Source organism: Eucyclogobius newberryi, unplaced genomic scaffold, assembly GCF_026437365.1.
Source record: "Eucyclogobius newberryi isolate DKJ021-1_F unplaced genomic scaffold, fEucNew1.0.hap1 SCAF_7, whole genome shotgun sequence".
In the NCBI taxonomy this organism is placed as follows: Eukaryota; Metazoa; Chordata; class Actinopteri; order Gobiiformes; family Gobiidae; genus Eucyclogobius; species Eucyclogobius newberryi.
The window spans coordinates 30,902,136-30,925,695 of record NW_027316389.1 but is presented as its reverse complement, the minus strand read 5'-3'; the positions used below and the strand labels follow the sequence as shown (position 1 = coordinate 30,925,695).

The following is a 23,560-nucleotide window of genomic DNA, read 5'->3' as shown; positions in this document are numbered from 1 at the left end:
AGCCACTCTGATTTCCAAAGGGCATGATTGACAGGCAGATGAACCAACCAGAAACACATGGTTTGTTCGTGTCTGGACAAACATGGCAGATTATGAGGGAAAAACCCAAATAAAACACTGAGAAATGGTGCCGGCTTCTGCAGAGTCAACAAGCTGTCAAGTCTGAGGTAAATTTAAGTTTTACATTCTGTCTGAATGTTCTGGAAATGAAAGGAGACTTTGAGAGACACTTGACACAGATTAGCAGCAGTGGTTGGAGCGATCCACGCTTAGAGAGTTTCTATGGTCCGATTCCAGACCCTTCTGCATTTGAACAGAATGTAGGAGGGACTGGCTGGTCATGCAAACCAATCAGTGTTTTACCTTTCCACTTCAACAAATGATCTACCTACAGTTCAACATTTTCATTTGGCGTTAGGGTAACCCTGACTCTTTTAACATGTGGTTTTGTACCAGTTAAAATTGTCATCATGTCTCATTGTCTTGACTAAACATAGACAAAATAATAGTCTTGTTTTTCCACTTTTTACAGCGCAAATGTTTGCCAAAGAACAGAAAAATGTGTTGTGTCGATTTTATTCTTATATAGTCTGTAGTTTAACAGTATGTAAGAGCCTTCAAAATGTCAAATGCAACAAATGTGTGGTCAGTTTATCTTGTTAGAATGGTACAATCCAACAATTGGGTAAAGAAATACTTGTACAAAGTCAAAATGACTTTGTATTACGCTTGGAAAACTACTCTTGGATGTATTTTATGTTCTCATTGTCAATAGATTTTAACAGTGACAAAACTGTGACAACATCTTTCTGCTGTACTTTCAGCTTCGCTCCTGGTTGAACGCAAAGTGCCAAACGACCACTGCCGTTGTAACCACTTCCTGGTTTTGGGGGGAAGTTGGTTGTAGATATATCTATGTTTTATACAGAACAGTTTGTGTTCAACTTAAATGTTAATAAAATTATGGGTTATTTTTATTAAGCGCTTGTTCTACATTGTTTTTCCTGTTACAAATTCAGTCACATGAACATTGAATTGATAAATGGCAGCAGGAAATGTCAGACGGCAAAGCAACTTCTATTCTACTTTTTTATCAATACAATTGCAAATTAACTTTCCAGAATCAGAATCAAAAGGTTTATTGCCATTGTCAATGAATACGTGATATGGTGCAACATAAAACAATGAACAATGATAAAACAACCTATGTCAAGTCAAAAATAAAATATAAATCTGCTAAAGGATACAAAATTAAAAATGGGTTACTATGTACATGAATTTACAGTTGAATTTAACTATGAAGTGCAAAAGGTGAACAGTGCAGTGAGTGAAAAGTACATTTTGGTTGAAGTGTCAGTGTTTAAGATGTGTTTGAGTCCAACGGCAGAGGGAAAGAAACTTCTTATGGCGGAGGTTCTGGTCCGGATGGACCGTGGCCTCCTGCCTGAGGGGCATGGCCTCCTGCCTGAGGGGAGTGGCCTCCTGCCTGAGGGGAGTGGCCTCCTGCCTGAGGGGAGTGGCCTCCTGCCTGAGGGGAGTGGCCTCCTGCCTGAGGGGAGTTGCTCAAATAGTCATCATCCAGGGTGAGAAGGGTCAGCTGTGATCCGACCTGCTCGTCCCAGAGTCCTGGAGACGTACAGGTCCTGCAGAGATGGAAGTCTGCAGCCGATCACCTTCTCAGCAGAGCGTACAATGCGCTGTAGTCTCTGTTTGTCCCTGGCTGTGGCTCCAGCGTACCACACAGTGATGGAGGAGGTGAGGATGGACTCAATGATGGCCGTGTAGAACTGCACCATCATCTGCGCTGGCACTTGGCTTTCCTCTGCTGCCGCAGGAAGTACATCATACATACATACCGCAGCAGATAGTGTACAGGGAGAAGAGCAGAGGAGTGTCTGAGACATTCTTCCCCAGCTCAGTTTCAAGAGTGCAAGTAGGCAATTTATTTTTCAGTAATTAAAGCTGTAGTTTCATTAACAGAAACAGTTGTAATCCCTTAAACAATTATGTAATGTAATGGTAGTGTAAACACTTAATCTCCTGTTACTTTCTTTTGCTGACTGAACTTAAGAATATAATGGAATAGAAGAAAAGGACAATTTATAGTTGGTTTAGGCCAACAGCTTGATTGGTAAATACTGGCCTATTCTCATACCTTCATCCAAATCACACCATCCCACAGTCTAGACCTACGGTACTTATTTTGACTGATAATTTGAGTTCTGACTACACCACAACAATGTGATGGTGAACTACAACAGACAAAGAAACCCTGCAGGACAGGTTTTCTGCAGCAGTAGCTCCGAGACAGAGTGGACGGATGCACTGACCCAGAGCGCGGCTGCCTCAGGTGGGTGAGTGAATGGGTGAGTGAATGGCTGAGTGAATGGCTGAGTGAATGGGTGAGTGAATGGGTGAGTGAATGGCTGAGTGAATGGCTGAGTGAATGGGTGAGTGAATGGGTGAGTGAATGGCTGAGTGAATGGGTGAGTGAATGGCTGAGTGAATGGGTGAGTGAATGGGTGAGTGAATGGGTGAGTGAATGGGTGAGTGAATGGGTGAGTGAATGGGTGAGTGAATGGGTGAGTGAATGGCTGAGTGAATGGGTGAGTGAATGGGTGAGTGAATGGCTGAGTGAATGGCTGAGTGAATGGGTGAGTGAATGGCTGAGTGAATGGCTGAGTGAATGGCTGAGTGAATGGCTGAGTGAATGGGTGAGTGAATGGCTGAGTGAATGGGTGAGTGAATGGGTGAGTGAATGGGTGAGTGAATGGCTGAGTGAATGGGTGAGTGAATGGGTGAGTGAATGGCTGAGTGAATGGGTGAGTGAATGGGTGAGTGAATGGCTGAGTGTGCCATATGTGAACATTTGAAAATGTATTTAATTTTCTGCTTTAGGTTACTCAGATCAGACGACACACTGCTAATATCAGTCACATTTTAGTCTTCAGTCTGTATTGTAGTGTCTGGCATGTTTGTCCATTGTTATAAATCCTGAGACAGGGCTGCTGCAGGTACACCTATACCGTGTTAAGTCATCAAAAGTAGAAATGACATTATTCTACCATAATACATGTGAGGTAATAGGAATCAGAATCAGACTCAGAACCAGAAAGGGTTTATTGTCAATGAACAAAATTCACAAACATAGGAACTTGTCTTGGTGCAACGTAAAACAATGAACAATGGATAAGTCACATGAACATTGAAATGTATAGGTATAAGTTAGAAGGGATATTTTCTGTGTCAAGAACAAGTCCCACGCAACATTCACTTATCATAAAGAAAGACACATTTACTGAACTGCCGAGTATGTAAACTTCAGGACAGCAAGGAATCGAAACACTATATTTTTGTCACGTTCTCAATTACTTTTACAGCTTAATACAATATTAATTTAGCGATTCTAAAGTAAATGCTGTAAATCGACCAATGCCAACTATATTATTTACCGGGGACACTTTAGCACCCGAGGAGAGACAGACATAAACACACAGGACAGTAAACGCACCTCAGCTCATGAATATGCATGAGTCCCGCTGCCATCTCCTGGGAACTCCTCCTGAATCCCACTTTTCCCACCGCCCGTGAATGCAGCGGCAGGCTCTGGCTCTGTGAAGATGGCGGACTGTATACGTGTTCCTCTGCTTCTGCTTTTCATGTGCATCTTCTCCTGTGTGCATCGGAACCGAGCCGAAAACAACCAACTTAAGCCTAATGTCGAAAACGTCCCGAATGCGCCGGGAGGCCCCGTGCCGCCCGCCGTGAACCCGGCAGCCGTGGACAAGAGCCTGGGAGCCGTGGCCTCGCTGCCTCGAAGGCGCTCTACCGGCTGGAAGTTGGCTGAGGAGGCGGTGTGCAGGGACGATCTGACCCGGCTTTGCCCCAAGAATTCCTGGAATAATAATCTGTCTGTGCTGGAGTGTCTGCAGGACAAGAAAGAGGTACATGAGTCCATATGAGTGGTGTGCTTTTGGGGTAAATACGCAGGGTGTGCCTCCACTTAGCGCGCTAAGCGCTAGCTCTACGGTAGCCTCGCACTGCGAGCACGTCACGCCGAATATCTATCGACTATTCCATCATTTGTAATATATGGCACTCTATCTCAAAGTAATACTTTAATTCAATAATATTTCACGCTACACAGTGCAATGTTTCTTCCGGCTTCCTTGCAGCAAATCATGAGAAGTGTTTTGGGAGAATCCTGCTGGATGATGGCTCACTTCTTACATTACGCAGAAACAGTCCCTGATGTAACGAGTGGGACAATGACATGGACATACTGTTTCCTGCGACTGACCAAACCTGGACCTTTCAGGCTGTGTGCTCAGATCTGAAGTATGATGTGCTAACTTCACCGGGTTCTTTACATGGGCTATACGCTGCTCAGTAAATAATGTGCTATATTCAAGTAATCCCCCACTGACGTGATCACTTTAGAGAAGACCAAAGGGACACCTGTGGAAGCTCTTTTATGACCTAATGCTTACTATTGAAAAGTTAACTCCACTTGCAAAATATAGCCATATCATTAATATATCATGCTATTTGCCAAACACTAAAATAATACAAATGGCTATTGGGAAATTGGGCTACTTGATTCTGGGACTATTCATTTTAAGAAAGGGCCAAATTAATACAATGGTCACAGCCTGAAACATAGATTGACTTTTAAACAAACTCTATTTTGCATGGATATAACACTAAAGTGCATTATTTAATCACATTATATATAGTTTAGCCTGTGTTTTAAGCTGTTTGTCTCCTGAATTGAGAACAGTAATGGATTAATATAACATAATAAGAGTTAAATGGGTCTTTTCTGCCTCTAAACATTCCCGTACGCAGCAGATGTAGGTCAGAAGTGCACGGATTCACATCAGTTCTGTTTTGTGACGTGTCTGTACAGTGCAGCCTCTGTGCTCGGACATACCAGTGTTACATTTCACCACAATGAGCCTGACAGAGCTGCGTGGCCTTTGTCAAGAAGAAAGTGGGGTTATATTAAGGTTGCCGACAGCTGTTTTGACTGTAGTTTTCCCTAGTAACATGATTGCCTGGACGTTCCTCTTGCCAGATATCCAGCCTCCCTCTGGTTTCGTCTTGGTTCTCTGTTGCGTTGTACTTGCACCATAATTTCTCGTTGTGAAGCCTAGAATTACAAGTATTTAGATCGAGTGAATTGTTGCTGACTGTGTAACCAGCCTGAAGCCACTCTAAATGGTACTTGATGTTAACTAAATTTGACATATACAAGAAAGGTATACAACTAGAGGGCATGAGCCTCTAGTTGTATACCTTTCTTGTATATATCCTGTTTGGTTACGTTTATGAGTGGGTGTGTATTCTTTGTGGATCCAGAGTGTAAAACCGGTATTTGATTGAAATACACTCCACATGACTAAATCCAGGACTTGGCTGATGTCCCAAATATCAAAACTATAGAAAAATACAGCAAGCAACAAGTACAATCCAAATGACATTTTAGTTAACGATCTTTGTGATTGCTATTTAAATGTGTCCCAGTTTAGCAGGGTGCACCTTGGAGAGTGGCCCGGACACGCACAGACATCCCTAAAGATGAGCCCTTTGGATCAAAACAATATAAAAATGTTTTTCAGTATTTTTACTAATCAGACTTCAAATCCATTCCATTTAACGCAAGAAGAAATGGTACAATTTATTCCTCCAAAGTCCAAACTTAACTCCAAACAATGGTGTCATACTCCCAGATTGGGCAAGGCTTTTTCCTTTTGATTACATTGTGTTTTTTCAAAGAAATATTCAAAAGGAGAATTTGCAAATGTTGAACCTGTTGAACCTGATGAACTCTATTTGTGACACACTGCTCCCTGTATCACACCAAAAATCTGTATTCAATATTGTCCATTCACTTATTCTGGTCATAGCACAGGTTTGAATAGAAAGTTCAGCTTGTTCACTCTAGAAGTATACCATACTTTTCAGATTAAGCTACTTTTCCCACGATTTGAACCCTGCAGTCATTACAACGGTGCGTCTAATTTATAGATTTTTCTGGCTAACTGCCACCGGGGGGCACTCTAGCAGGGCACACTGAAGAAGATGTCAGGGGACAAATTGTTTTCTATATTTTAAGCTTCAAAATTACAATTTATTACAATCAGACTCATTCGCAGAGAAATGAGTCTAATTAGGAAGTGAATCTACACACGGCTGAACGCAGACATGCGATAAACGCTGGACTGCAGTTCAGAACCGGTCACATTGAAATTAAACTTTCTTGGCACGACCTGCCCCACGAGTCAAAAGACAACCTGTGCATCACTACCGTGGAACATATTTCTGTGTAAATAGCTCATGTTTAAATTGAATACTCACTCGCTAAGTACAAGCTCATGAGCAGGTGAACCAGATGTGAAGACTCACATCTGTAACTCTGCTACGTGCTTGTCTCCATAGTGATATAGTGTGCCATACAGTGGAACTTTTCCTGGAGACAAACGGGCGGACCAGAAACGTTACACAATGCCCTGTTAAAAGGACAGGTCTTGTGATGTGTAAACATCTCCCAACTGACGTTCTAGAACAGGGGATGGCAAATGCATAAACATTTAGTTTACATCTAGATGTGTAGTTATGTCTTTAAGTCCAAAGCCGCAGTGAAACAGGCTTGCGTTATAGCTCTGTGTCGTGGGCTCTGGTAACGGCAACCAAACACTTGTCGAGGCCCTTTTAAAATATGTCAGTATTCTGACAGAGCATTAAAGTGCATATACACGAAAAGACACAGCTAAAAGGAAGGGTTCACCTCCAAATAAGATTCTGATGAGTTTAAACAAAACGGAATAATACAAAAGGGGTATGTTTTGAGCAATACATTTTCAGGAATTATGGGGAGTATGCCTGCAGTCTTCTGCAGAGAAAATTAAGTATAAGCAAAACGGCATCAAAAAGCACCTGAATGCAGGGATTTACTTCAGAATATAAAAAAAATATCAGTAATGTTTGTGAGAAGCTATTTTTTGTCATAAAGATTCTGTTGCCCGTAGGCAGGAGAGGAAAGTGTGAAATGGGGGATGAGAGAGAAGGTAGGACATGCAGTAAATTGTTGAAGTCTGGATTTGAACTCACGACCCACACTGCACGGCTGCACTTGGAGCCTGGCATATGTGCGCTGTGCCTTATCCACTCGACCACCGGGCAGAACACGTGAGAAGCTATACCATTCCAAAATAAATTAAGCGTGAGAGATAATTCAAAACATTTGAATTACATGATGAATGAATTAGCTTCTCTAAAAGTATAATATATAAACTGCAACGTGACAATTGAATGTCTGACAAGAAAAAGTATTTCTCATGTGACTACTGGTGGCACGCTCAGAGGCATGAACCTTTTCAAAGTGGCACTCGAAGCCAAAAAGTGTGCCAACCTGTTCTAGAAGGTTGTGATTTCACCTGAAGCCGGTTCTGTGCCATTTGAAATACTTCTTGTTGAGGGCGTTATTGTATCTTCTCTGAAACGGCGCCCGGGGTTAATTAGAGGCTTTCCTTTCGGTTTGTAAAATGTAATGGTCTCCAGCTATGTAACCTATTATTTAACATTGTGTTGAACACCCATGAGTGAGTTAACCGTTTCACAGATGTATGCAGCTCGGCTATAAGCAGGCAGTTAATTCAGATTCAATGCAGTGAATATCTTTGTTCTAGATCTGATTCGCTTGTTCTGTTGCAGCTATCAGTGAAAGTGAGTTTGACACTGCTGGCCCAAAGCTAGTAGCAATTTAAGACGGAATGAATCCATTTTATCTCCAAAAAGTGGCACTGTCCCTTGGGAGAGGCAGTTGGAGCCTGGAGCAGGGGCCAGATTAGATTCTCTGGTTTAGGGTCTCGTCTGGACAGGTTTGGGCCACACAGCGTGGGACCTGTGGGGGCTGATCACTGCGGACCCTTAAGAGTTAACAAACAATGGACAGTCTGCGGTTGAATAATGGGAAATTGTAATTTGATTGTGAAATCATAAAGATTAAAAGATAAAAAGTACTCTTGTGTCCAAAATGTTTGACCAACTATGTATTTTATGTTCGGTACAGCATATGATGTGATGCATTATTTGTTCAACATAGTTTAGCTTTAACCACTGTATTCATTATAACATCACAGACAAAATAAAAAAAAAAAACAATTTGGAAAAAGTCCCAGTCAACAGGCTGTTTACATAAGCTTTGTTCTCATTTCACAATCCATTTAAAATGCTAATTTACTTTTCAAAACTGATGGAAATGTTTCTGTTTTAATTAGAGCCAGTTTATTAAGCCTTGGTTCCCTTAGTCATTTTCCTGCTCCATCACCTGCTTGTCTCTGTGGATGTGTTTTTGCTTTGCCTGGAATGATCCACAGAATGGCATTAAACATATCAGTTATCTATGGAGAAGAGACCCCACACAGTCAGGATGCATGCATTTCAAGTTAAAAACAAAGTCTAATGCCATAGTGCGGAACATTCCTGGGAAAGCATCATATCCACGGAGACGGTTGTGTTTCCCACCAGTTTCACAGACTGTCACTGCGTGCACGAGTCACACATGCAGTTTTAGTTTACATTGTATTATTTTTTTAACAGATCATTCACAATTCACAATAATAATTAAATTGCCAATAACGATACAATATCAATCATATAAGTGCGCTTTTGATTGCCATGATCTATAGAGTAACGGCTGTTGGTCACAACCAGAACAGAACTGGACGCCAGAGCTCTGCTGTCGTGTCATTGAGTGATCAGGAGAGGGGAACATGTTGGAAAAAACACTTGTGAATTGTATTCACTTACATGCCTACATTATTCTGATTGTTTTTAACCAAGTGAAATTAAGGTGAAAGAAGAATTAACATCTATAACTCTCCATTGTTCTATCACTGGTCTTTCAGTCATGTGTTTTTATTTAGAAGTTCCAAACATTGTACAAAGATTGAAAGAGCCAATGTCACATCCAAGAACACTTAACACTCTACCTAGACTGCATTTCTGTATTTATTTGGGTCGACAGAAATATTGTTTCATCTGATTAATTAAGTTACGGCTCCTGATAACTGCACTAACTTAAAATCTCTAATGCATATTGAACCCTCATCCACAGTTTGAGAAACATCAGCTTTCACCTGCATTTGCTTAGGCGATAATGTTTTAATATTTGCTCCGATTGAATTGACATGACAATGGTGAAACGTGGTGGTGTGCAGTGTCCTCCCCTGGTATACAACAAGTGTGCCCACAGTCGTGTTGTGAAGGGAAAGCGTGCCCACAGTCGTGTTGTGAAGGGAAAGCGTGCCCACAGTCGTGTTGTGAAGGGAAAGCGTGCCCACAGTCGTGTTGTGAAGGGAAAGCGTGCCCACAGTCGTGTTGTGAAGGGAAAGCGTGCCCACAGTCGTGTTGTGAAGGGAAAGCGTGCCCACAGTCGTGTTGTGAAGGGAAAGCGTGCCCACAGTCGTGTTGTGAAGGGAAAGCGTGCCCACAGTCGTGTTGTGAAGGGAAAGCGTGCCCACAGTCGTGTTGTGAAGGGAAAGCGTGCCCACAGTCGTGTTGTGAAGGGAAAGCGTGCCCACAGTCGTGTTGTGAAGGGAAAGCGTGCCCACAGTCGTGTTGTGAAGGGAAAGCGTGCCCACAGTCGTGTTGTGAAGGGAAAGCGTGCCCACAGTCGTGTTGTGAAGGGAAAGCGTGCCCACAGTCGTGTTGTGAAGGGAAAGCGTGCCCACAGTCGTGTTGTGAAGGGAAAGCGTGCCCACAGTCGTGTTGTGAAGGGAAAGCGTGCCCACAGTCGTGTTGTGAAGGGAAAGCGTGCCCACAGTCGTGTTGTGAAGGGAAAGCGTGCCCACAGTCGTGTTGTGAAGGGAAAGCGTGCCCACAGTCGTGTTGTGAAGGGAAAGCGTGCCCACAGTCGTGTTGTGAAGGGAAAGCGTGCCCACAGTCGTGTTGTGAAGGGAAAGCGTGCCCACAGTCGTGTTGTGAAGGGAAAGCGTGCCCACAGTCGTGTTGTGAAGGGAAAGCGTGCCCACAGTCGTGTTGTGAAGGGAAAGCGTGCCCACAGTCGTGTTGTGAAGGGAAAGCGTGCCCACAGTCGTGTTGTGAAGGGAAAGCGTGCCCACAGTCGTGTTGTGAAGGGAAAGCGTGCCCACAGTCGTGTTGTGAAGGGAAAGTGTGGCCAGAGTCAGAGGTGACGCGCTTGGCTTTTGGATTATCCCACGGCTTTATTAAAGGTCTTAAAGGCTGAGTATGTCCATGAGAGATGCGAGCAAAGGTGAAATCCAACTATTACTGAAGATTTGGCTACAAATTGACATATGTAGGCTTACATGAGCTCCAGACACGCACAAGTCCTAAAAAACAAATACAAAAAACAGACCATGAGTATGACCTCATGCATTAATGGGAAGCTCTGGGGAAGAGCAGGTGGTTGACCCTCCACCTGTTACATACAGCACCATAAATTGTCATGCTGTCTTTTTCAAGAAACTGCTTTTTAGCCATCAATATTTAATTTGAGCTCTTCACTCCCAGCACTGAACTCAAGGCAAACATAGGATGAACTCACCCACAGTATGCTGTGGAAAAGCCACGTCAATGTTGCTAAAGAAATAAGGGCAACACTTAACCATCTCCAGCCTCTTTGTAATCATGTGTGCACTTCAATTTAACATCATAAAATGGTGATGACGACCTAATTTTATAATCGGGCGTCTCAATTCACCATGATATAATTCTACACGATTGTAATTGCTTGACGTTACAAATGGTGGTCTCGGCAGACATTCTGGTTTCAATGAGTGTGGCACCGTCTGAAAGTGGTCTGACTGTCTGAAGTGGCCCTTACCAGGCCGTTCGAGGGGCCCGAAGCTGACACACGTGGTACTACCTCTTAAAGTGCTACTAGCTACCAAAATGCTCTGTTAGGCTAGAGATGTTGAGGCTTCTAGTGGTTTAGTCTGCAGATGTTTGGTGGCATGAAATGGGTTTTGATCTACCTTTTACATCCTTTATTTACCAGTACTTCTCCATGTAAATAGTTGTATTTGCAATAGCTCCTGTTAGGGTTAGTTGGCCAGATCATGGTCGCGCTTAATAGTTTTGACCGCCAATGCTAACGTCATGCCAGGCCCCCTTTTTAGTCAACTCCTGCATGTTTTGTGCTCCTGTTTCCACCTACCCCCTATCCCCACCCACATCCCTGTACTTAGTGTGTGTGTGATTTTGAGTCATTCCGCTGCTTGTTACAAATGTTCCTGTGAAGCTCAGCGGTTTTCAACAGTCAGTCGGTCAGTATCCAGATCAGTTTTGCAATTTATAAGGAATTAAAAGGTAAAATTATGATTTGATGATGACTTCAGGTATTTAGTATTGAACTATAACATCTCCTTTGGCAAAAATCCAAATGACTAAATTAAATATTAAATATCATTGTCAGACCTGCCAAAGTTCTACTGGTTGTCAATTATGAATAACTGACTATGATTGTTTTTTGGTGTTAATGAGGACTTACCTTTTGAAATATATTGGCTTTGTCGTGTGTTTTCCATTATTCCGGCTAATGCCTTCCCCCTATTGACTTGTGTTGTGTAGATAAGACCGTTTTTGTCCACTGTGATCAATAGGAGTGAATGGGAAGCTAATGGCCAACAGTTACAAATAGTGTTAGGAATAGACCTGACCTGGATGGTGGGGCAGCAGGGTTTTCAAAGCAGAACTTCTTAAAGCAGAAGAGCGGATCGATGAACAATGTCGTTACAGGCCGCGAAATAGACGGGGGCCCGTAAGCAGTCGACTCTCCGGCGGGCCCCGGGTTTGAATGAGGAGGGGACCCGCCGTTCCCCTGTATCTAAATTCCTCGAAAAAAAAAGATTTCCAGATTTAACTAGTAATCTGGCCATATTCGGGGCATTTTCATCGCTTAAGTTTCGTTTTGACAGACATGCCACTTCGCAGTATTCTCGCTTCTCATTGGCCGAGCAGTGTCCGTGATCTAATTTCGATGAAAGTAAGCATCTGATTGGCCGCTGCGTTCGGTCGCGTTCGGTTGTACTCGGAAATGTCCGGTCTAATTTTGCGCCAAAAGTGATATCTAGGTTGGCGGGCGTCAATCTCTTCTCAGTCCACAATTCAGTCTTTTTAAAGTTGTTTCAACAAAAGCTGTGTCACTGTGGAAGTATCCAAGGGCCCCAAGGGCCCCGCCCCCTTTGGAGTTGAGTTGTTAGCATCGGGGCAATGTATATGTTAGTAGTTTATTTTGTAGGCTGTGATTTTATATATTCCACAAGATCTCCTTGTGTCAAACGCTGTATACAGTATTTATTTTGTATCTAAGAAACATTATATTGAATTAAACAGTATTGAAAGATCATGATTTCTGGTTTATATGAATTCAGTATTTGTGCTCTTCCTTCATATCAAATAAAAGATAAAAGTACTTTAAATTGTTTTACATGCTAATAACCAGGTTTAAAACAACACATTTATCTTGTTCTTATGATGCTGCGATGCCGCACACGCTTGTGGGCCCCTGAAATTACTGGGGGGCCCCTAACTTTTTTAGGTAGGTGCCCCTAACTTTGAAAATCTATTTCTCAGCCCGCGTTATGCTAACAGCTAACTGGTTATGGCTCATCAGAGGTGTTTATGGCAGAAGGGGAGTTCAAGGACAAATTAGATCGTGATGTAATTAAAACATTGTCTTTTCATGTAGTTCTCAAGGTTTGGCCAAAATATCAATAACAGCAATCCTAACGCTAACTCAAAGAAAAATGTCTAACTAATGTAAACGCAATTTTCTTGATTTTCAGTATGAAGAAAATTACAATTCTCAATAGCGATTATTTTTATTGTATTTATTTTTGAGAGAAGGGAGGACATGCAGTAATAGTCAGAACCAGGATTCGAACTCGGGACACAGAGTTTTAGTATCAATACTTCAAATCTAGTTTTGATACTCGTTTTACCATTTTTTCCCCCCATGTTTGTCCTCATATTCTAGTTTATCTTTTTAGATGAATTAAAGTTAGATTAAGTGATCACAAAAATAGGAATAAATGCTGAAAACCGCCTCTACCAGGTGTCTACATGAAGGGTTAGGGTGGTTTAGAGTGTTTCGACCCCCAGAACAGCCGTGTTCTTTAATGTAATGGTAGATTAGCACAGATATGTTTATTAAACCATAATTTACCTTTAAAAGTTAATTAATGGCATATTTGTGACATATCTTCCTGGACCTCCTTTTGAAAGATGAGAAAATGTTTATGCACAATACAATTTGCTTCTTCTTACATGTTAATTATTCAGTGGAAAAATGTCTCAAAGCATCTAATGTTGGTATTGAACTATAACAGAAGTAAATCATAATTTGAATTATTGTTCATTAACAACACAGTATAAAAACTGCTTAGTAATAGAAACCAGTTACGTGACTTCCTGTTCAAACCTGCAGAAATGATAAGACTCTTCATAGTAGTAACGTGCAGCAGATTCTCTTATGTGCGTTTTTATTTTTAAATTGTGGCTGCATGAATTTAGAATGCATCTGAATGTCCATCCTGGCCCCTAACCCCTCATTCAATACGTAGTCCTGCACTATTTAGAAAACTGTATGGGACATTCGACTCACTACTTTCACCTCGTCACGGGTCATGTGACTCTGGGTCTGAGTGAAAAACAAGTCGATATGATAAAAACAGATTTCTGTAATAAATATGGCAGAACAACACGCATATTTATGGACAAATAATCGCCCTACATGTCATGGATCTCCGATTAAACAACAAACACACTGGATTAGTCAAGTTTTTGCCTGTGTATTAGTAGTAGTAGCAGTAGTAGTAGCAGTACTACTGCAGTTATCTTCCTCCCACTGTCCAAACACATACACAAGCGGTAGAAAATGAAAGAAGGAATAAAAGTATTCATGACCTAACAGTTTAGCTTTGCACTATTAAAACCGTTCATAAAATGCATTCCACTATACATCGCAAAATCAATTTGTCCTGTGAAGAAGTAGTAATTATTCATGGGCGTGTACAATTACATATTTATATAATACAACATGTGGTGTTGCATGTCATAAAACGGTTAACAACAAGGCACTACATTTGGCTTATTATAAGAGGAAGAATGTTTAATTGTTAATGCTGATGTGTTCGATTATTCCATAGCCACTTTTTAACTTCCACAGAAAATGTTGAATAGTTTGTTTGACTTTTTAGTTCAATAGTACAATTGTTCCACTCCTTTATTGTGTCATAGGAGGTTGTGTGCGAACGCTGTTTGTGCAAATAGTTTACATATTGGTATGACAGGCCCCGGTGGAAGTGGGCTGTTTATCATTCAAATTGCGGCTCTGTATTTTTGTAAGACATGGCAATGGTGGTGATGTCGTGGCTGCTGTTTTCTTAGTATTTAAAGTTATACATGACTCATGTGGCCGTCTTGCTTCTTTCTCCCCTCATGTATAAACAACCGTGTCGTCTGCATACTTTTGAACATGTACATCCTCACACACAGATGGCAGTTCATTTATATGTAGGGGAAAAAGAAGTGGGCCAATGGTTGAGCCTTGTGGCACTCCAATGTGAGAAGCATTTCTACAAGATGTGGTCTAATTGAACACATTGTTCTGATAAGTAGGACTTAATCCAGCCCTGAGTGTTGTTAGACTATTTGTATTTTGATCATTTTGACAGGCTAACTGTATCAAATGCCTTGTGGAGGTCTAGGAACATTGCACCCAAACTCCTCCATTGCAGGACAATTCAGGATTAATCAAACATCAGGGAATCCAATCAGAATACAACTTTGAGTAAACTAATGATGATGAAACACTGTTGTAACAAGGTGAAAAGATCATTAAAGTTTATTTTGCGGAATATGTTCCCTTTTAAGTACTGTCATTTTTAGAAACTGTCCTGCATTTGCCTCCTGTAATAACATTACACTACACTTTATTTGTCCTTACAAATGAAGATATCCAATATTGATTTACAGCTATGCAGCAAGTCGTTTTGTTTTCTTTTCTTATGATGCAATTCGCTGACATTTTGCATGTTAGTTCTGCTCAGAGTCCAGATTAAGGTGACAAAATTGCGGGGAGTAAAGTCCATAAATTGAGACCATAATCTACCTCGATAAAACAATAGCTAAACATCTGAAAAAGATTCTGCTGGGCTAGTTTCCCCCTAAAAAGTGTTGAGCGTGACAATTACAGCATATTCTAGCTCCTCCACCCTTGTTAGATTTAAATCCAAAATGTTGACTCATCCTCTCCTTTTTTTTCCCCCGTGCCGCTCTTTCATCAGAGAAAAGAGAGTGAGAAGGCTTTTTATCTAGCGCTAACCTGACCCTTTTTTTTGCTGCACAGTGAAGTGTTTCCCAGCCGTTGTTGTGTCACGCTTTTACCTCGCGACTGTGCAAAGGTTGTGCTTGGCGGTGGATTACTCATTTCTGTCTCTAACCAGAATTGACTGAACCTGTAATTTTGGTGTCGCTGGGTCTTGGAAGGAAGCAATTTTTGTAGTGGTAGAAGTGGTATTGGGATAATGTTAGATGGCCTGGTAAATGTCTCTGTAGGATGGGTGAAAAATAAAAATCCCTGTTTTTCTGTGAAACTGCAGACCATCAAAAGTGGCCATTTTATACTGTAATAATCTTGAAGTGTGATGTAAAAGTTATCCATTTATAACATGCCTGCATTTGGGTATGTTTCATTTTAACATCTAGTGGTAATTCATGAAACTTCTCTAGTTTAGTCTCCGTTTAGTGTTTGTACCCTTGGTCGATGTTATCAATTTTGTATTTAAAATTAGACTGACTTGTACATTAAAGCCCTGCGTGTAACTTTGAAGGCAAAAAATATGTTAAAATAATGTTTCCATGGAAATATCGGCTATAATATTCCACTGTATGGCATAAATCCTAATATCCATTGACATCCACCTCCAGATGGTGCACAAAAGTGGTAGTAATAATGGTGCATAATATTGAATAATTTTAAAATAATATTCTAGACACTGACAAGCATTGGAAATATGTAACCGTAGTGACGACGTATACCCCATCTTTACTGCTGTATTTGAGCTCATTAGTTTGTAGTGGTGTGATGTCGATACTAACATTTGAATCTCTCTTTCAATGCTAAGGAATAGGCTCAATACTTGATTCCTGTCATTTTTAATACAAAATAGTTGTATTTTCTTTATGTTACTATGTGGCCTTAAACTAGTTCTGATAAAGCAAGAAAAGTCACATTTTGTCTTGTTCATGTTATATTTTTTAGTATTGTAAAAACGTAATTATTTAGTTTCAATACTAGTTTTAGTGTCAGGAAGACCTCAGGCTGCATCAAAGTCACAAGATGAAGGCCCCATGTCTGATGCCAAAAGATTTTAAAATAACACAGCTGCTGTAAACAATGACATGCTCATATTTGGGCTGCGCATTTAGACGTGGTTTTGCATTCAGGTAAACTATCATTTATGTAGCACTATGTTTAAATATATGTAGCCTATTCTGTATTCAAGTAGAATTAGCCCTCACCTTTTTTTAAAGGTTATTTCTCAGACTAACTCTCTGGGCCTCCAGTCGTGTGTCATCATCGTTGCGTTTTCAGTTGCCACAGCAAGACAAATGTCAGTATAGACAAAAAGAAAACAAACTATTGAGCCATCCATTTGTTTATTTGTGAGCTTTAAATATATCCTCGCTAACAATCAGTGTTTCTTATTAATGTTCCTAATGTTCCTAATGTTCTGCAACAAGTGATTTTCTTGTTGATTTCTGAGCGTTGCTGGGCTGTTATGCTAATCTGGCTCTGTCATCTGTTTCCCTTTTGCAGCTGATTTGATCTGAATATTTGAATGTCACAAAAGCGCTGAAGCCACAAATGTCAGACTGCTGTCCTTTTTCTATCAGAGAATGGACACGTTAAGAATCTTGCTTTGGGTATTTTCAGTCAATGATTAATCTTTTTATGCAGGATTTTTTTTGTTCATGAGAGGGCGTTTTATGATGGCCTTAAGTTAATATTTTAAATGATAGACTTAGGTTTTAGGGCTTGCTATGTTTAAAGAGCATGAATGGGTCATTTATTTAATCATTGTCAAATTTAAATGTTTTTTCAAGAGTAACTACTGACAATATCAGTGCAATTGTCTTAGTTTTTTTCATTCAAAGCTAATTGAAGCTAGTTTGAACCTAAAATGTCTATTGCATAACCCTTTTTTATGAAGGCACCATTAAAATATGACGCAGCTCTCTTGGCTGGGCTATTATTATGTCGGGACATTTAAAGCGGTATTCCTGTCCTTAGTTTTGCAACATATTCTAGTTTCATGTTGTATTCAAAGTCTGGATAAAAGAGAATACTTCAACTGAATAAAGTGAGTCAACGTGCTGCTGCCTGATGGTGAACAAGGCCTTTTGTCTTCAGTCCGTCTCACTACACAGTCATTACAATGCAACTGAATGCAAATCATTCTCATTCCGTTGAACCGAACAAAACCACTGAAAGAGGAATTAGCGATTTGTGTAAAATAGCCTTGTATCCACTCGTGCTCGCGGCTAAACTGACCTAAAATGTATGTTTCTTGTGTGGATTTCGGCGAGGCTCAGCTGGCGCCCTCATCGGAGGCTGATGTTGGGTTACTCGTTTTAGACTCGCAGCATTTTTGTGTGTCTGTGTGTGTCTGTGTGTGTCTGTGTGTGTCTGTGTGTGTCTTTGTGTGTGTCTTTGTGTGTGTCTGCGTGTGTGTCTGCGTGTGTGTCTGCGTGTGTGTGTGTGTGTGGTGTTTTGCATACGTGGAGCGGGAGGGGTCCAGAGGCCGCAGACACTCGGGACAGGCCCGTTCTGACAGCCGTTTTCATTGTCTGACTTGAGCGGTGCGTTGTGTATTTGTCCACAGAAGAACCGAGCAGGCGTTCACTCCATTCACGCGGCCCAATGTGGAGTCATGTGCTCGGTGAATGGCACAAGGGTTTAACTTTGGACTGGAAAATGCAGCGCAAATATCTAGTTCTCAAATTTGCACTTTGTTTTCAAAGTTGTGTTTCAGGTCCAAACTCTTCTAACTTGTTTGTAGTGTAGTATTATTGATTAGGGATGGTACAAATTGGATTTTTTGAGCCAATATGTTTTGTCGTGGTGGCTGTGACTAATATTTGCTAATTCCAATATTTTTAAATTCATAGTAAGGATCACAAGTTTAAGTTATTCAATTATAGTCGAGTTCACAAATCAACTTTTTGATGAGGTAAAAATAAAGGAAAATGTATCTGGATGTAATATGATTTGTTTGTAAGTAGGGATGTAACAATATCATATTTTTGTGTTACAATTATTGTGATAAAAACATCTTGATTATTCGATATCGAGACTGTGACCAAACAGTGACATCTTTCAACTTTAAAAAGAACGTTACTGTTCAAGTTTGTGAGCGGCTTCACTAAATTGAAACTTTCTGAAAGACAAAATAAAGTTAAAGTGTTTTTTTTGTACAATGGATTGAACTACTTGCGATTATATTGTGACCTGAATAATCACGATTATCAATTAACTGAATAATCTGGACATCCCTATTTGTGAGCCGCAATTTTTGCGCTTCCATTTCCATGTTTACTCATTGTCTGATTTAAAAAGACAAATGTGACGCACTGAGGACAAACGGGGGATGACAAACAGGCGCACACAGATGGGGCAGTGAACAAGAAATATCATTGCCAAAACTGAAACTCTGAGGTCACTGGTAACCTGGGCTGAGCAGTTAATCATTTCTAATCATCAATAATATGGTTGTGGTGGTGTAATCGAAGTCAAGAGCCAATTATGTGTCAGTAAAAAAAAATGTAGCTTTCCAAACTAAATGGCCTTCACATTTGTTTCCATTCTTGCATCTAACACAATGTCCCAAAGTCCACAAATGGCAGCGAGTCTACAAGCTGCAAATAAATCCACAGAGGACGGAAAGAGCTCTTCTTACTTAATGACCGTACATCACGTTTGTTTACCCCCGTTTATCCGTTTACTGTTGATTAACTGACTGACAACTGTCTCCGCAAACCATCAGAAATAATCAGGTTTCTGGGTCAGATGGAGCAATAATGGAAAAGGACTCTATTAACTAGGCAATTACCTTGTTCCAGTGGATTTTCTTTGTATTTGAATGAAGTGGAGGTGTTCTTCTTACTGCAGTGCTGGAAAAACAATTATACACACAAAAACTACGCTCTCATTATTCACTGTATCGCACTCATTAATGTTCCCTGATCGCTTTGGTTTATGTATCAAATTGTAATAAAAGATGTTAAATTAGGGCAAATCTTCTCCTGGCGATGACTCTGTTTAATGCAATACTTAAGATTTTAGGCAAGGCAATAACCTGTTCATTATCTCGAGGCCAAGTTACGGGTCAGATCTGTGGAGAGGTGATCCTGCTCATAGAGATAATCTTTTGAGCAATATCTAAATAAATGAGCTGACTTAGAGATGGGCAATATATATGGGCCCCAGTATTGGTTACGGCTGATCTAGACATATTCTTGGCTATATCTGCCTATATAGAAAATACTGCCTATATTTGTTGCAAATTTTTTTTCTCCCCAAATTTTACATTTTCAAAATATTTTTTTTACGGACTCTTGAGTAAAAATGGGAACAAAAGAGCAATTGGGCAAAAATATGGCCGTACGTTTACACAATTGTGCAACAAATGATTTTCTAGCCCAGATAAATACAATCTGTTAGTATTTTTGTTATTTGTTATTTAAAATGGAAGTTGATTTATAAGGTAAGTTAATTTGTGAACTTTATTTGCACTTAAAATAAATTTGTGGGCCTTACCATGGATTTAAAAATCAAAATATCAGTTATCGGCAACCGCAGCAAGCCAACCAGCAGGTGGCGAACACTGCACCAGATAATTTTTTTTTTTTTTTTAAATAAATAATCCACATTTCTTGTGTTTTTAATTTATGTCATTGATTTATTATCTATGACGGAGAGGCCAAACGGCTTTACCAATCTTAACTCGTATATAATATTATGAAAGGGGTTGCACCTGATTTATTTTGATACATTTTCGATGTAATAAAGTAAAATCTATTTTGCCCTAGTACAGATGAATTGTACAAGCATCTTGTATAGATCCAAAATGAGACCGCTGTGTGCTGTCTGCATTCAATTCTCCGAAGCAGCACGTTGCGAAAATCCCTATGAATTCCTAATGGTGAATAAGGTGTTGGGAATACATTCATGAAGTGAGAAAAGCACATCGACTGCTACAAATAGTTCATAATTAACACTGTTTTTCCCGGATTTTCTTAAAATCACTTCGAGATCCTATTAACAACGATTGGCATGTTTTTATGCGGATTGTGAAAGGGCCAGAGCGAGCCCGTGCAGAGGCTGTGAGGACTGATGGCGTCCATTATCCCTCCGCTGTGCGCAGACGTCACAGCGAGGCAACGCGCTGCACAGAAATGACTCTTTAATTATGTCTGTGTCAGAGGGCCATTAAACCACAAGCCGGCTCTTTTCTCACATCGCCACACCCACCCAACGAGGCTCAATGGACGACGGATGACACGCGCTTCCCAACACGGGATGCTAGAAAGTGACGCTGCATTCCCACATCAGGGACGGTTCATACTTGGCTGTGACTATTTGCCATTTTGGTCAAATCGACATATTGTGATTAGAGATGTTACGGTTATTGATAGAAAAAGTATCACAATTTACACTTATACACGATACTCGTTTCATTGCCATTGTCTAATAAGTCCTCAAATTTGTGAGCAGCTTTATGAAATCAAACTTTCTGTATGACCAAATATAGCTAATATGATTTAAAACACAGAGAGAAGTACTTTAACATTTTAGGTCTGTTTTTTGGACTCTAGATTGAATTAAAAATACTTCATTTTACTTCCAAGACGGTCACAATTATTATTTTGGTTGCGATGACTGTATATTGTGACCTAAATCATTACGATTATTGATCAACCTGATGCTAATTTTCACTAGAATGCAGTTTTTGCACACTTTTTTTCTAAGAGTGAGTGACAGCTGGATTTAGGGCTTCAAGATTTATCACAATCAAATCCAATGGATGGATGGATGGATGAACATTTTTCAAGTCTTTGACCAGAAAACAAAGGTGACAAATAATAATGTGGGATAAAAAGCACTTTACGTAGTTCTTTGGAGACTTATTTTTGCCTCTCAAATTCACACATTTGCCAATTTGCCTCTCAAAATTGTGACTTGAATATTCACAATTATCGATTTAGACAAAATAATCTTGACATCCCTGGTTACAGAAGAAGCAGATGACTTAAAGGTGCCATACTGTGCTTTTTTTTCACGTTTCGTAGTCTATCCTAAGTGTATAATTGATAATAATAAGGGTTTTGCAACACCCTTAACATAATAGTTAAGAAATATCACCCAGACCTTGGACCCTCTCACCAACCCGGAAATGCAAACGGCTTGGTTTGATATTCGCCCCCACCCTTGTGAAGAGCGATCTGGCTCCCCCGCCCAACCCGTGACGTAGTCTCAGAGCGCGTGTGTGCCCCGCCCACCCGTGACGTAGAGTGTGCCCCACAGCTGTGTGCTGTAAGCTCCGCGGAGCAGCGCGGAGTGAGTGAGAAACGATAGAACTTCAGATCAACACTACTTTGAGCCGAAATAAATCTGGTGTTTATTCTACAGCGTGCGCTGAACAGATATATCTATAGATCTATATATCTATCTATCTATATATATATATATATATATATATATATATATATATATATATATATATATATATATATATATATATATATATATATATATATATATATATATATATATATATATATATATATATATATATATATATATATATATATATATATATATATATATATATATATATATATATATATATATATGTCTTATGCCCATCACGCTCTTATTTCCTGGTTTTTCGGTATCGGATAGAACTTCTCTCCGTTTATTTTCCCGGGTGAGGGGGGATGATGACGCGGTCGTGTGAACACCCCCCGTCAGTTTGGAGATTGGAGGAAAGGAGATAGTCTGTAATATAGCTAAACACTGCGGGAATCAATCAAAAAAACACTCTGGGTACATATATGAAGCACAAATAGCAATGTAAGAAGGTTAAAAGCTCTGAAAAGTCGATTTAGCATGTTATGGGACCTTTAAGTTACCTCTTCAATGCAACATAAAGATTCCGTGTTTACATGAATGAATAAAGCCAAAATTAGGCTCTGGCTCCAGTGAGATTGTGATACACATTTGGCCACATGGCACTGCTTCCATCCTCCCTCGGCACTGCTTCCATCCTCCCTCGGCACTGCTTCCATCCTCCCTCGGCACTGCTTCCATCCTCCCTCGGCACTGCTTCCATCCTCCCTCGGCACTGCTTCCATCCTCCCTCGGCACTGCTTCCATCCTCCCTCGGCACTGCTTCCATCCTCCCTCGGCACAGCCCTCACTAGTCCGTCACTCCCTCGCTCTTTCTCTTCTCATGTCATTCGCCTGTGCATCTCCTCTCACCCACTAACCAATTATAGCTCCTCTGCCGTGCACGTGTTTCCTGGAGACAAAGCCAGGAGAGGAGTTGATAACGTTAGAATTAACTTTTTTTTTTTTTTTTAACTCCCAATGGGGCTCTTGACGGCTTCCTGTTAGGCAGCGAGCAGAGGAGGCGGTAAACAAAGAGCAGTTGTTTTCAAAAACGCAGAATTTTTGTGTGGGAGACTTGCATGGATTCCCTCTTTTCTGAATTGTTGGACAGCTGGGCAGTGGGGCGGGTTTGAGCTTATTTTAAAATGGGCTGTAATCGCTAGAATGGGCAAACCGTTAAGTATTCATTGGTTTTCAGGACATAATCCTCCAAATGTTCAAATAGTTTGTCTCTGAAAAGAAAAGTTATTCCTGTCGTTTATGTCATGGTAAAACTGGGGGGAAATAGAAGTTCAGTAGTTTAGTTTTTCTGTTGGCAGCCGATATTTGCTTTTTGCAGACTGACATATTCCAACAAATGCTTCTGTTTTACCAAATTGGCAGCAGATTAGCAACATTTTTACAATAAATGTTTTGTAAAGCCAAAGCATCTTACTAAGTCAATACTTTAACTCAATCACAGAGCAATTCTGCAAAATGTCGGCAAACGTTTAAATCCTTATGGTAACATTCGACTCCCTCTTTACAAAATGAAATGATCAAAGGTAATGAAAACATCTTTGATCTTTTCATTTTGTGGTGCGCTTAACCAGCAGGTTGCTTACGCTGGAAATATTTCTATGATGCTGTTGCCCCAGTACATGAGAATAGTGCTGATGATCAAGTAAATTCGCTTAACCAGTATCAAGTATGAAATATGTTGCTCTCTGTAGATCGACAGAAAAGGTTCACTGAAGCCGTCACCCTCCAACCTAGGTTACTATTGTTTTACGCTGCTCTAATAGTAAATTGTTTAATTTTATGCTTTTAATTTCACAATTCAAACTGGAAATATTCCCTTATTATGGAAAACTG

General features: G+C 40.4%; 1 protein-coding gene across 1 annotated transcript in view; it reads left to right on the top strand.

The window, feature by feature from the left end:
• The first annotated feature begins 3,566 nt into the window (after positions 1-3,566).
• Positions 3,567-23,560, top strand: part of glg1a (golgi glycoprotein 1a) — a 62,014-nt gene continuing 42,020 nt past the window's right edge. The window contains exon 1 of the mRNA XM_072434701.1: positions 3,567-3,944. Within this exon, the coding sequence (XP_072290802.1) occupies positions 3,621-3,944 (324 nt within the window). The 5' untranslated portion in view covers positions 3,567-3,620. The remainder of the gene's footprint in view (positions 3,945-23,560) is intronic.